The sequence below is a fragment of the Accipiter gentilis genome, chromosome 12, assembly GCF_929443795.1.
Source record: "Accipiter gentilis chromosome 12, bAccGen1.1, whole genome shotgun sequence".
Classification (NCBI taxonomy): domain Eukaryota; kingdom Metazoa; phylum Chordata; class Aves; order Accipitriformes; family Accipitridae; genus Astur; species Astur gentilis.
The window spans coordinates 36,790,529-36,805,525 of NC_064891.1; the positions used below are offsets into that span (position 1 = coordinate 36,790,529).

The 14,997-nt window shown below is 45.2% G+C and overlaps 1 protein-coding gene across 2 annotated transcripts in view; it reads right to left on the bottom strand.

Moving 5' to 3' along the window:
• Nucleotides 1-14,195, bottom strand: part of ANTXR2 (ANTXR cell adhesion molecule 2) — a 119,447-nt gene extending 105,252 nt beyond the window's left edge. The window contains exons 1-7 of one of the 2 annotated variants that reach the window (XM_049814872.1): nucleotides 13,727-14,195; nucleotides 12,799-12,870; nucleotides 9,693-9,764; nucleotides 2,498-2,579; nucleotides 1,359-1,466; nucleotides 1,193-1,261; nucleotides 272-352 (exon numbers count right to left, since the gene is read on the bottom strand). In XM_049814872.1, the coding sequence (XP_049670829.1) occupies nucleotides 272-352; nucleotides 1,193-1,261; nucleotides 1,359-1,466; nucleotides 2,498-2,579; nucleotides 9,693-9,764; nucleotides 12,799-12,870; nucleotides 13,727-13,881 (639 nt within the window). In that variant the 5' untranslated portion in view covers nucleotides 13,882-14,195. The remainder of the gene's footprint in view (nucleotides 1-271; nucleotides 353-1,192; nucleotides 1,262-1,358; nucleotides 1,467-2,497; nucleotides 2,580-9,692; nucleotides 9,765-12,798; nucleotides 12,871-13,726) is intronic. The other variant, XM_049814871.1, reaches the window with a different exon arrangement.
• Nucleotides 14,196-14,997: the final 802 nt, after the last annotated feature.

A 14,997-nucleotide genomic window follows, 5' to 3' on the forward strand; every position in this document is an offset into this window, starting at 1 on the left:
TAAACCATACAGCAGCCATTCATCAATGCATCCCCTTCAAACTCACCACACTGGTACGGGGTCCTCAAACTCCACGCAAGGTCTGAACATGAATAATTGCAAGAGTGGCAAGCAGTTAATTTACAGAACTGAGTAGCTAAGATAAGGAGGAGAGAACTTAATATATTGCAATTACTGATTTAGGAACCAATTCTGCCTAGAAAAGTAAGTGGGACACTGGAGAGTATGCTGTAATCTTCAGGAAATGTTAAGCTTATTGACTGATACTCACAGAATTGATTATCCCCTTAAGTGCTTGGAATCCTCCAGTGACAGGGAAGACTTGCTCTTTCGTGTCAGCAATTTTTTCAAGCTTTGGAGAGAAAACACGTGCAAACACGTGAATCACTTTGCAAACTAAATTTGTCACGCTGCTTTTCACCCTTAAAATGTAAATGGATGTCTAAAACCAACTGACATCATCTCTGCAAAGAGAAGGAAAATTTTGAGTTCCCTCACAGCTAACTAGGACTTTTCTAAATGGGAGGACTTCCTACAACCGACTGCAGCTAACAAAATGGTATAGTGGCTAGCCATTGTGTCAGACCACCACATTAAAGAAACCTTGTAGGGCCTGTATCTTTGCAGTAATTTCCTAACTCTTCCTACAATTACCTTCCCTGTTTGCTCTGCCTTCCATTAAAAAGCCTTTCTACACACCTTTTATAGTAAAGAGTCTTTTGTATACTTCTCCATTTAAGTCACTTTCACGGTACAAGAGTAGCTCCAGCCTTCATTAGGACATAGCAACTCTGGACGAGCTTTCAGTCAATGAAGGACATGGATCCTGCTTTCTTTTTCTTATCCCAAGGCTGTTATACATGCTGCTTGAAGCTTGTCTACAGCTACGCTGTTCATGCGACCTGTAGCTGAATCTGGTTGCCAACTTCATGAAAGGGGTTTTGCCTGCATCCTTTCCTGCTGGCAGCTTCCAGTTAGCAAGGGTAATTCCAACGGGTCTTCTCAGCAATGGAAGTGACACCCACACATTCTATTTATGTCTATGTACACATCTGAGTGTCTGCTTCCTGAGCCAGAGAAGACATTATACTGCCTAATGTAAGTAAAATTAATTTCTGTATTACTTAACATTAACTGTATAAAGCCCTGTGACAAGGGACTGCCTAGTAATCTAAAATAGTAACGTTCTTACCTGTTCTTGTACAAAATCAAGGACACCCACACAGTAAACTCTAGCTCCAAGTTCCCTGGATTTCTTTGCCTGCCCCAGAAGAGAAGAGAGGAATAAGCATTTTTTCATTCAACAGGCAACACCCAAACTCTTCACAATGTAACATGAATTTTCACCTAGCGCTCACCTCTTTCTCTGCATACAAGGGAATCTGACCATCCAGCTTGCCATCTGTCAATGCAATGATGATACTAGAAAACCTTGAGGCTCCTTGCTTTGCAATTTGTGTATTGGCCTAGAAACAAAAAATATTTATCCAGCTTAAAATTACACCTGAACTTTTTACCAAGATGCATCTTCTAAGTGAATATAGCTTCTGAAACAACACTCAGCCTCATCTTGAAACCCATCTCTCGTGACAATCCTCTGCCTCGTTTTAAGTCGCTACTAACAAAGAAATCATTCATCAGTATTTTCCAGTCACCAGTGAGCCTGTCTCCAAAGTGCTGGGGTCACTAACTGATCAACCCTTGGAAACACTTGATTCTTTCAGGACAGATACTCTCTGAGTTGTGAAGCTCACTTCTCTTTAGGTCCACCACAAGGTTTCCTTCGCTACCCCCAGATTCCAAATGCCAGTCAGTAGGTTCCAAGATGTAAAAAGAATGGCTTAAAACTAAACATATTTTTTTTAAATGGCAACAAACTTCTGTTTGCCTAGCTTTTCAGCCCACAGATCACAATTTCAAACTTGGCTCCATAGGCATAAAGGAGGACACTGAGTTTCCATCCATAACAGTGAAAGCTTAAGATCCTGACCTTCAGGGCCTGAGTCTTTCAGCAAAATCCCAGAGTATACTTTAACTGTATGTCTCAAGACAATACAGCAGTTGGGAACTCCATAATTGAGAAAGTCCAAAATTAAGGCCATTTGTCTTGAAAACGCTAATCTGTGCAGTAAACCCTCCATAAGCTCATGCTCTAGAAGGCACTGTTAGACTCACAGCCCTACAAAGCTGGTTTTAACTATTTACCATGTAATTGGTATGCCGTGTTAGCTGTTAAATTCACAACAAAGAACCGCTCTTTACCGCGAAGGATCAAGTCAAAGAAATTCCATATGGCAATTTTCTGTGATGGCTAATCTTCTGCACAGGATTTGCATAGCATCTGGGGAATCTTGGGACCACTTAGGAAACCAAAAAGATTTGAGTGTAACAGACTGAGGCATACAGTCAGTCCATTTATGTTACAGGTTGTTGCTGTTGTTATCCAAAGGGTGAGAACAGAGGGTATTTTGATTGCAAGAAAATGAGTAAAGCCCACCTGTTTTAATCCTTCATGTATATATGTGTCACCTGCTGGTTTTACCTCCTCCAAATCTTTAAGACCTTTCTTGATTTTCTCTCTGAAAACAAAAAAGTAAGAGACTGTTAGCATGATTTGAAATGGGGAAAGGAGTTAGCTTATTGAGGGGAAAAATTAGTATTTGTCATAGAAGAGAGCTGAAATCAAAATCTGTAAAATATAGCATTTAGCTGAGATACAACATGGAGACAGATTTTGTATTCACAACGAAGAGGCACTGTGGTAACAGACATTTTAGACCTAAATAACACAATATGCCTCAGTGAGTTAAAGAGCTAGAATCAAGTAAAATGTTTCAGACTGAGCAGATATTGCAAAGAAGGGGCAAAGCCTAGGCATTAAATAGCCCAGTGGAAATTCTGTTATTTTAAGTCTACTTTGCTCAATTGAACAACTTACTTCCAATCACCCTGCAATTAAAAAAGAAATCCTCTAAAACAGCAGCTCTATTTCTAGAGAAATCTTCCAGGTCAACATGCAGGTATTTCATGGGGTAGGACAGAATTGCAATAATTATTCTCTTTTAAAAAATAAGTCTCAATATGCAAATGCAGTATTTGCAAGACACCTCTCGTATCCAAGGAAAGGGACTAGGATTAAGGACAGGTTTTTAAATTTTTGGCTATCACTACCTTTCTGTGTGGCCTTTGACAATACATCACACTTAGACAGGTCAGAGTTCACGTAGATTTAACAGGAGGATATGGTTGTGCCATGATTTCTCATGGGCCTTTAAGTAAATCCAACTTTGACTGCTCGATGCTCACTTAACTATGATGATAAGGCTGAAGAAGCTGGTGGGTGGCACAAAAGAAATTACTTCCAGTGAAATCAGTATGAGTGGGAAAAAAAGGCAGAGACACTTTACTAAAGAATCAAATCTGGAAGCTCTTAATTCTTAAGCAAGCAAAGTTCCAGTGAAGCCCATGGAAAGCTATGCTAGGAAAGGACAAGTAAAAACTAAGTAGGGACAAAATTTGGGCCAGAATATATAGAACACTATAACAGACATAGGTGACAAGAGGAAACCAGCAGGGGTGAGGAGATGGAGGGAAAATACATTGCAGGATGCGTGAAAGCTTTCCTTAGGGCAAACAAAATGAGAAAGAATGCATATGCCGCTCTGCCTGAATGCCACCCACTAGTCATTTGTTCCACTGATGGGCTTCCTCTATGTTTAGAAGCTCTGTTCCAAAGTACAATCCATAGCTGTAATAAGCTCCCAATCACAGGATCAACTGATACATTGATACAATCAGGGAGGAAGGGGGAGAAGAGAGAAATGTGGCATTGCATATATGGAAAAGAAGAAGTTATGTAAGATAATACAATCTGTTTGATCCAAATATTTTACATGCAGCATCTATAGAAACAACTTGAAACTGATTATGTATGAATGCAGATTATAAACCACATACTTAGTGCTTGCCAGAAATGAGTGGCAGCACATCACAGGCGTTAGTGTTCTGCTGCCAAGAAACAAGCAGCAACTGAAGTCCCAGTTTTCTGAAACAGATTTCATTTTGCAAAAATAGCTTTTGTACAGTCAGTTCGGTTTTATTTATCTAAATGCCTTGTGACCCGGTCACACAGAAATCTCTGGTGTTTCCAGGCCTCTGCCTACAAGGGGTTCCAGGAAAATCTTTGGCAGCATGTGCTTCTTTAGCTGCATTTAATCAGTCATCATCTCTTTCCTTTGGGACACATCTGTACTAGAGAGGCCCAGTCAGATGTGAACAAGCTCCACCCCTGCTCCGAGTTGGTCAGGTACGAGCGAGTCCTGGTCTGGATATCACAAGGCCAATGTGAGTGCAGGACTTGGGCCCCCAGCAAATGAGCCCCACCAGACAGCAGGAGAGGTTAGTTCAATCCTGCTAAAACTCACACCCGGGCAGTTTGGAGGGTGGGCACAGGAGCTCGCAGTTGCCTGAACCATTCTGGTAATGGGACTCTCTTTAGTCAACCAGCCATAGCACTCTGAAGCCCTCATTCCCGCCTTTCAGTGCTCTCAAAACTCTCCTTTTTCTAGTTTCTGTAATAATTTTTTTGTAGCAATAGAAATCTACAGAGAAGGTCTGGTTTTAAAAGTCATCTGTACTGAGATAACAGAGCCATGACCTCACTCTGGGTGTCTGAACACTACCACAGTACAGTTCAGTAACAGTGATAAAGGCTGAAGGGCCACTGGCTTCACAGTTTAAGTCAGACAATGGTGGGAGGTAGAAAAAGCGAACCAAAATCAGCAACCTGCAGCCTGTCTGTTTTTGGGCTGAATGACTACAAATTTAATATTTCTTCCCCATTCAGCACATGCGCTGCATCACATCTCTGTTTTTTACAACAGGCACATCTAATTTTTAATAGCTATCCTGTCTGTTCTCTCTTTTAAGCTTTGTAACTATTTCAGATAATTCTTCCAGCAGCAGCCAAGCCAGACAAATACAACCATGGCTACAATCTCTCCATCATTCTGCTCTGTGGGTTCTTTTCAGCTAGTCCATGAACAGGGGCTGCAGGCATAATCCCAACCCAGCTGAGGTCAGGAGAGGTTCTGGTGGTGGCAGCTTCGGCAGCACCCACAGCTCTTACCTCTCTGGGGAACTCCGCTGTGCTGTACCTCGGAGATCAGGACCTTGCACCAGCATTAAACAGCTCAGCTGCAGAGAGCTTGTTTGCTGTGAGGGAGGCTGTGCCAACTCTGCTGTGAGGCATGCAGGCCAACCTACAAATACTGCTCCCTGCACAGACCAAAGTCTACACTGAGCTTGTCTTGTACCTTCAATGTCTCCCCAAGGCAGGGCACTGCAGAACTAAATTTAGAACTGAAAACAGACCGTTTAGTAAAGAGAGATTACAAAGCAGCCCAGCTTTGCAACTGACTGAAGAAATCGATTTAACATAAATTAAAATGTACTGAGCTCCCCTCACCTGAGCATACTCCACAATTCAGATTTTACTTTCAGGTCTAAAGGTAACTGCCCTTCCGAGTTCAAATCACACCAAGGCAACTATCACCAGTTTACAGAGACATTTCTCTGCATAAGCTCTGTTGCACCAGGCTGCAAGCTTTTATTTAGGCAATTCACAACAGGTACTGTTTTCATCACTGTTCAGTATTTTTTCTAGCTTTAATTAAGTTTAATTGACACAATGCTAAAAACAGTGTTGTCGGCAGCCAAGCGGTCAGACTACTGATGTTGTTAAGGCATTGCCTTGTTTCCTTGCATATACAGGGCCACAGCCAGCACTCGCTGGCAGCGCAAGACAGGTAGTACTTCCTTCTACTGCGACAGGATGTAGATCGCACCCCCGTTTGAGAGGACCAACGATAAACCCACAGACCAGTTACGAAGCACAGGCCACCTTAGCTTCTCACAGACACGAGACTGTCTTTGAGAGTAATAACACTTAACAGACAGGGACAATAGTTTGCCTTAAAAGAAATAAATGCATCTTCAACATATACAAAGAAAGGCTTATACTTGCTGGGAAGCAATGTATGCTTGAGGACTGAGTCTTAAAAACCATTAAAATCCTGCTTTTTTTTCAGGAGAAAATTTTTGTGCTTGTACATTAGTGCTACAGAGGTTAGAACCAGCCGAAACGGTCACGTAAGCCTCAGGTCACACTGATTCAGTTGGGCAATGGGCTAGCCTTGCACAAAACACTGAGTTTCCATTAATATCTATGCAATTTTAAGTAGTGGTGTTCTTAGCTCTTCTGGATGGGGGACAGTATCCTTTATTTCTTTTCCATGTTGGATTCTACCTATTGAAGTGCTAGAATCTTAAATCACTTTTCAATGTGTTGAGAGTACGAGCGCTGGTAGGGAAATCATGATTCCCAATGAGCATGTATTTATTATCAGGAATGAGGCTATCTGCCTGCAAGGCAACGTACTTCATCTCTAACAAATAAAGGCAAACAAAACAGGTACTTCGATTTTGCTGCTAAGGAAGTATAGTAATAGGAAAACACACAAACTTGTTAGTGAAACAAAAGGTGGGGAAAAAAGTGTTGTTTAACAAAAAGAGGGATGGTTACATCCCTGACAGCCAGAGCCATCACACTGATGAAATCAAACCCTGTACATCAGCCTCCTCAGATGCATGATTTGGAGGACATTCCTGCTTTCTACACCTCTCAAATGCTACAGAGGGCTCAGTACAACTTTAATAATTATTCTGCTTCAAACTTCAGGCCTCCTGCATGGGCTCCAGATGGAAAACATGTCAGGGGCTGACTTTGCTGTACTTTATACGCTCAGTAGAACATGCTCTCTGCAGATGGCTCTATTTTGGCAAGCTGCTTGAACCAAAGCGTAGGGTTAGCTCACATGACCGAGGCTCAAAATGTATAAACATCTCGCTAGATTACATGTGTCTCTGCAATAAAGGACTAGTGTTCCACCAGTCTATGGGCAAGCACAGTAAGGTACAGTTGGTTATGTACCAGGTACTTAAGTGTCCTATTTTTCCACCTTCGTTAATATAATCTTTCTTTAGTTCCAACAGGAGTTTCACCTAAGCAGAGTCAACTGACCTAGTCCTGGCCATGGGTATCAGTCAAATGCTGCAGAAGCAGGTTTACAGAAACCTGAAATTCTGCTGGGCAGCATACAGGCCAGCAAAAGAGAATGCAGACAATGTTGTGCCATCTGGACAATGCTCGTAAGTGTATCCACTTTTCCAAAGAACTTGCTTTTCAAAACTAGTAGCAAAACTGAGCCCCAAATGTGAATGCACAAATCTTTGTTTACCACTTAGCATACAGTTTCCAGCTAAACTTCACAGGGGAAACGTGTTTCTCTAAAATAGGACATAACTATTGTGAGAAGTCTTTTCCATCTGGGTGTTATTTTTATTCTATGTATTTATTGTATCATTGTGTGTATTGTGGTTAACAGTGATTTCTGTTTCCAAAGTTATTCACACAGCGCTATTCATAGTCACAAAATATTTGGTAATCTGGGGGCTTCAGAGCTATGGTGCGGGTTTCTTTATATCCACAGCTTTATTATGCAGTAAAAATCAGCAAGAACTTTGTCCAAACAATCATAAGCCTAAGGCTTTCAAAACAAAAAAAGGAGTTCCCTACTTTGCACTAACTGCTGGGAATGAATTGTGGTTTCCTGACATTTGCGAATTAGCAAGTAAGCAATGGGAAAAAAATCCCTGCAAGTCCAAAATGCACATAAAAGAAACCAAGGCCATAATATCCCATAATCACACACACATACACGCCCATCCCCAAAACTGCACTGTACTTAGCATCCTCATCTTCTGTTTGGAACAATGGGAGTTAGACATTCTAAGTCATTCTCCTCTGTTGACTTGTTTAATATTTAAAAGGACAGCTGTTCCAACTGTATCTATCCATTCTTACCTGTGTACGTATGGTCACAGTTACTAACATCTCCTTCTTCATTCTCCATCTAATTCCTCCTAAACAATAAGGGTAGTAATTTCCTTTCCCCTATGATGCTCACAAAAGCATCAGCATTAAAGGATGTATTAACTGCATTAAAAGAAAGTCCCACAAAGGAACTCGCAAGAACTCAACAAGGTTCTTCCTATGCTTTAAGGAATGCTTAAAGACTGCTTGCTAGGCTTCCAAGAAAAGCATGGTTCTTGCCATGGCTTAAAGTATGCCACAGACATGCAATGAAAAAGATGCTTGTGTTTCCATGGCAGTGTTCCAGAGTTCTGCCCAAGCATTCCAAGTGGTCTGTATGCTATCAGTGCTGACTTTCCATGCTTGATAAGGCATAGGCCACTGACAGGGATTAAGGGCCTACTGAAATCGAGAGAAAGGATCTCATTGACTTCAGCAGTCCTCACAACAGGCTTAAGTGTCCTCTCCTGGCCTCTGTCAAGCCATCTGGAAAAATGGCTTCTAACCTTGTCTCTCCCCACAGAAAGCAGATCCAGTATCCAAGTCCGGATGGGGTGAAGTGAAAACTTGGCTGTTCTCAAGTCAGACCACTTCTTTAAATGGTAAAACAGGAGGGGCTTAGAATTGGGGTTTTAGACATCCTATTTCTAGGATGTCAGCATATGTTTCTGCAGCATGACACGTTTGTCTGCTGCCAATGCTAGGTCTCTTCAGGAAGTCTTGTACTTGCTATTATGTATTATTTTAAAAAAATCAACAAAACACACAGTAAACTAATTGACTATGGCAGACCACATTTTGTATTCACTCCACTAAAGGGAGCAGAAAGGAAGGACTCCCTCACTTCCACCCTGCCACAGTTCATTAAAATGATTCCTAAACAACTTATCCACACATTCAAAATCCAAAACGTTGTGCAGTGTGTTTAGCTTCTGGACAGAAGGGAGAGAGAGAGGGAGGAGGTTGTGTTGTTTTCGACAAGGCTGAAAGGATACTGAAGGACTCTGACAACAGTGCAACTGTTCTCGGCTGAAAGCACTGATTCCACAACATTGTTTTCCAATTCCCGTTATTTTAGTAGTTCATTTTGCAACAGTCTCTTCTCTACCTGGTTTTCTCCTTCTGTTTCCCCCCACCTGTCCTTGACCCATTCTACCTGCTAATCCTTATTTGCTTTAGAAATCGGAGTGAACAGCCTTGAATTCCATTGCCTTTGAAAACATCCACCAAAAGGAAGAGTTCAGGCACATCCATAGATCATCACAGTGCCAGAAAGATCTCACACCTTTCAAGTGGCACCAACTCCACCATCTAAAACCGATTCTGAAGTCGTGATTTGAAAATACAAAATGAAACACCTACCTTATATAAGATTATGGGAACATTAATCTACCATTATATTCTTTACCTGGACGTGAAAAAATACTGAAGTCTTATCTACAGACATTGCTTCACAAAAGCTGCACCAAGGAAGATGCAGAGCCATGCAGAGATGAAAACATTACTTGTAGTTGTTCTACAGAGCGATGGCAGAGTTCACATCGAGAATTTATTTCCCGTCATTCCTCTCCTTCCTTTTTCACTAGGCTATCCATTGATATGTTCACAAAATTAAATCCCACTCTGCAGAGAGGCTTTGTGACTGGGCACTACTTAAAGGTATCAGTTATTGTTGAGTATCTGTTACTATTCTCTGATTTGATAAGAGCCCTTGGGGGGAAGGAGGGAGATGGAGAATTAAAAAAAGCAGTGCACTAACCTGTCTCCAGTTAATGGCATAATGACGTGCGCCTGGGTGGAAAACACGATAAACGATAATCTCATCTTGGGGCTTTTACGAAAGGGAAAGAGGAAAAAAAAAAAAAGGCATTTTAGACAAATGAAGAAAGATAGGTGCACAGCATTTCATTCACTTATTCATGCTTCATTAGTATCATCTTTATCCTCCAACTTCCAAACAACGTACCTTCCAACTACAAATCCAGAATAAGAGAGGAATTGAAGGATTTCTCCCCGTCTACTCCTTATCCAGATGCTTTGAGAATGAAGTAGCAGAATTATTATTCTTTCTTGCCTGAGTAGACTCCAGATCAAGACCTTAGCAGGTCTTAGCTTAGCAGCTTAACAGTGAAGCTTAACAGTGAAGCTGTCACCTGACCCAACTGAAAGTGAACTTCATAAGTTGTAATCTACCAATGTACAGAAGGTAACGCATCCTTTTATATTTTCATGGTCACTGGTGTAAAAATAAGTCAGGGACATAGACTCAGGGTACACTCTTGCTCCAGGGTGATAAACAGGGACACATTCAAAAGTCAGTTTTAAAGGTTGATACTGACACACTGTAAATTTCAAACTGTGCTTTTTGGTCATAAATTCATCAAAGTCAAACAGTGCCTTCCCACTGATTCATCTCTAAAAAAGTAGCAGAACAAACTCTTCCAGAATGAGCGTGGTTTTGTTTTGGTGACAGAGAGTTGGGACACTTATGACCAAGTTGCGTAAGAAATGTCATTATAAAAAGCAATACTGTAAGAAGTGATTTTATTATGGAATTCAACCTTTTTTTGAAGAAGCCCACTTGTCTCTTCCAACAAGATTACAAGGAATTATATCCAACTACCAGTGGAAAATGCGTAAGAACTGATGCTCTGGAAGCCCAAGACAGTAACTTTCCTAAGGCAAGTTGTAACAGTATCTCTCCTGCCTGCTTTTAATTTTCATTCATGACAGCGTCAATATATTCAGTAATTTTATAATTCACTGTATATGTGTAACAGCATTAATTAATCGGGTCAATGTTAGTAAAGACATAACATGTAAAGACGAATGACCGTACATTTTCAGCTCACTTATGTCAATGATGCAACTTAAAATTATTGACGTCATAGAAATATAAGTACTGGGCAAGACTTTGCACAGAACTGCACAGATCTCAGATTTAAGATCCAGTCTTGCAGTCTATCCGTTAAGACTCTGCATACAAAAATCTGAGATGCTCCAAATTCAATTAGAGTCTAAAACGTGGGATTATCAATCTTCTTGGTTGCCGCAAGGAGTTGCCAAACAAAAACCAAGTACTTGCAATCCCAATCTCTGATAATTATGTCACCACCGAGTCCAAGTAACATGAGACTTCCCTATTTGAGATGCATCTCTCTGTGTGTAATAACCCCAAAGTTACAATTTAGATAACTTGTCTTTAGGACAACACAGAAGTGTCCTCTTCACAAGACACCTCATTTCTGTTCCACTCTCTCGAGGACTCAAGACACTGTGACGATGGAAGAGGATCATATGAACACACCTGTTAGACCGGACAGTCCTGCCAGGCGCAGGCATTTCGGAACCCAGATAATCAGCATGCTCTGCCATTACTGCAGACATGCATGTTACGGACAAGTCAACTGGAGAGCAGATGCACCGCCACGAATTAATTCCTCAGGTGAGGACTGAAGGAAACTGCTACCAATTGGTTCTTTGCTTTTTTCCCACAACTGCTCTTTTCAGTTTAAGAAAGGGCAAGGTCAAATAACTCCATGCCCTATTCTGAAAGCGTACTGAGGCCTGAAGGCAGGACAAAGCCTCATCAGCCTTCAGAGGCGCTCCGGCCCCATCAGGGAAACACACGGGGAGATGTACTGTTCAGGCTCCCGCAAGAGCCCAACAACCATCATGCTGCGAAGCGTTCGTGCCACATAAGGCTGAGAGCTCGGCACCCGGACACCGAGCGAGATGCTCGTAGGTTGGACTGTGTGGCTCTGCGCCATAAGTGATCCTCCTTTGGTGTGAAAGGTCAGCAGAGTAACTGCCCAGCTCAGTAGCTTTATTTCAGATAATGCAGCCAGACCACGACACAACAACTGTTGCAAAAGGGAGTGTCATTTGGCTGTAAAAGATGATGAATTGAAAGATTTCCACTGAACAAGCACCACCCTTTCACTGGGGGCAAATGTATGTTTTTACCACTGACTGAAAAGAAGTACTGCTTTGGTATCCTCAGGGTCTTTTGTTTGGTTGGTTTTTTATTCTAGAGGTTACAAAATAACTGTCAAAAGCTTGTGTCACCGACTTGGTTTACAGAAGATTTGCTTTTTTACAAGATGAACGTAAGCAATATTTAATTATGCAGGCCTCATTATATCCCCTTATTAGCAAGCCAAGATTGTAACTGCCCACTGCACTTCATTTTCCTTAGCAAAAACTACCACAACTTCTGTGTTTGTGTCTCTGGGGGGCTTCATTTTATACTGTTTTGTTGTCTTTTTTTTTTTTAGAGAAAAATGCTGGATCACGCTAATCCTCAGCTGTTTGTACAGAGTACAGTTAGCCAGTACTTACAACAGCCGTTTCTGTGGCAGTGATGCCTGCCAGACAATACTGATAGCCAGTCAGAAAGTTGATTACATTTATGTGCAACAAATATACTGTTAACATGGCATAAACTTCCTGTACATTTGAGCTTGAAAGACACTCCATTCCTTTTGACCTGCACCATATATTTACACATATATAGCCATGTATTCAGATTTCCTTCTTTATCTATATCTCTAAAACCAATATACAAGAAGTACTCCAGCAGAAATGAGGCATGTGGCTTATGGAAAAAAAAAGTTTAAAAAAATCATCAAACTACCTCTGAGAGTAATTTAGAAATTAAGTATTTAAAGGTGCACATTACCACCTTTTTAGTGAGCTCCAAACAGGAGAAAATGAAGTAAAAGTTTCCAGTCTTTTCCAGTAATTTGGGCAGTAGAGGCCAAACTCTTCACATGTTTGTGAAACATAGCTGCTGAGTTTACAAAATCATGGGGCTATTTCCAACATATCCCAGTATTATAGATGTCACAAGGAGGAAAACGCACCTCACGAATCTTTCTGTCAGCTGATTTACAAAATCGAATATTTCGTGCCAGTTCTGCGCCACGCTCCCAGATCTGAAAAGGAAACAAAAGCACGTTAGTAGGTCTTATTTAAGGAAACCGGACCAGGAAGGGTGACAATTTCAGTGAGAAACGAGACAATACAGGGCTATCTGCTTTTCTAACAGTTTCAAGTTACCACCAACCCCGGCTCACGGTGGTCCCTGCCTATGATTTTTTGTCACGATTTGTCGAGCTGAGGCTCAGCAAAACGCATACGCTGAAGAACACACAAACAATCTCGCCGTGAGGCCCAGCAGCAGCATCGGTCCTCTACCACTCCCCAGCCCCCGCTCGCCCCGCAAGCGCGGGCCGTGGCGATGCCGATCTCCTACGTACAAACTTCACCACAAAAAACACGATCGTCAACAGCTGCTGAGGGGGGGAGGGGTGGCAGATGCTGCCGGTCGCTCGGGCTGCCTCGAAAATGTCCACCCGTGTACTTTCCGTCAGAAAGCGTACCTTCGCTCAATTCCTCTCTGGCGCGAACTCCACAGCTTCCACGGACGCGGGGGTGGGGGGGAGAGGTATCGGACCCTCAGCGAGGCCACGGCCAAGCGCCGAAAACTTTCCGCGCGCCTCCCCGCTCTCCCCGCTTCGACGCGGACGTTCCCGCCCGCGGCGGCCGCTCGCCCGCGGCGACCGTTAGCCCCTAACGGCCGCTCGGCGCGGCGCGCGCGCGGCCTCCCTCACAGCCCGCCCGGCGGCTCCGGCGCCCGCTGCCTCCCCCCCGCCCCCCCACCTCAGCCCCGCGACGGCTCCCACGGGCGCGCGCGGCGGGAACAAAAGCCGCGCCCGCAGCAAGGCGAAGGCGGCGGCGTGTCCCGTCCACACACACACACTCCACACACCACCACCGCGCTGCCCTTACTTGTCCAGCACGAAGTACATGTCGAAGGCGCCGTGGCACGACGGCCCGTCCGGGGCTGGGGCGGCGGGCAGCGGCGGCGGCGGCAGCAGCAGCAGCAGCAGCAGCAACGCCGGGCCGCGCGTAGCGAGGCGCCCCCGGGGCACAGGCCCCGCCATGGGGCCTCCGGGCGGCGGGACGCGGCAGCGGCGGCGGCGAGGGGAAGCGGGTGCCCGGCGCTGCCGTCCTGCCGCTCAGCGGGCGCGGGCGGTGCTGAAGTGGCCGCCCCCTCGCCCGCCGCCGCGGCGGCTCGCCCGGCCCGGCCCGGCCCTCCCCGCCCGTCAGCGGCGGCGTTGCCTGAGGCGGGGGCCGGGGCCGGGCGGGCTCGGCGCGCCCCTCTGCGCCTGTGTGGCGCGGCCCGCCTCCCTCGCCCGCCCGGCTTCGGCGGCCACCCGCAACTTCGGCAATGGCGACCCCGCCGCGTCCCCGTGGCGGCGGCGGCGGCGTCCCCCGCCCTTCGCCGCCGCCGCAGGCGCCTCCCCGGCAGGCGGCGGCCCGCGGCTGACCCCGGGTTCGAGTCCCCCGCCGGGGGGCCTCCCCCCACCCCGCCCCGGCCTCGGCGAAGGCGCGGGGGGGGGGGGGCAACGGCGGCCGTTTCCCGCGTGATTCCGCGTCCGCCGGTGCCGCAGGGCCAGCCCCGTCGCGGGGGGCAGCGGCGAGGAACCGGCCGGGGAGGGGAGGCGGGGCGGGGCGGGCGGGTAGTCCCGCGGGCGTAGTGAAGCCCACCCGTGGGACGGCGGCCGGGGAAGCAAAAAACGTCCCCTGCCCTGGCCGGGTTGTGCTCGGTGCGTGCGGAGTTTAAAACCCCGCAAGAGCTGACAGAACCCACGGCGACGTGCTAGCAATATGTTGTCCTACGCTCACGAGGAAGGCGCCTAGTTAAAAACAAAACCCGCCGCGGTCTTAAACTTCCCGTACTTGGGGAGGGCAGGCGGCCCCCCTGCTGCATTCCTCCGCACCCCGACCTCCGCGGGGTTTGGTGCTCGACCTGTCCATTAGCTCGGTGTGCGTCAGCTGCCCCACGGAGGAGATTGAGCCAGGGGGACCTCCTGGGATCCTTCTTTTTTTTTTTTTTTTTTTGTTTTTAAATCTTGGGGTTCTTTGCCAGGGGTGCTGAATGGTGAACGTGTTTTCTAAACCAGCAGCCGGCTAAAAGCCGTTGCAATCCGTGTGACGGCCGTGCATGTGAGCCATTTTCTCTCTGTTAGAAACCGGCGACAATAGATCCAAACTGT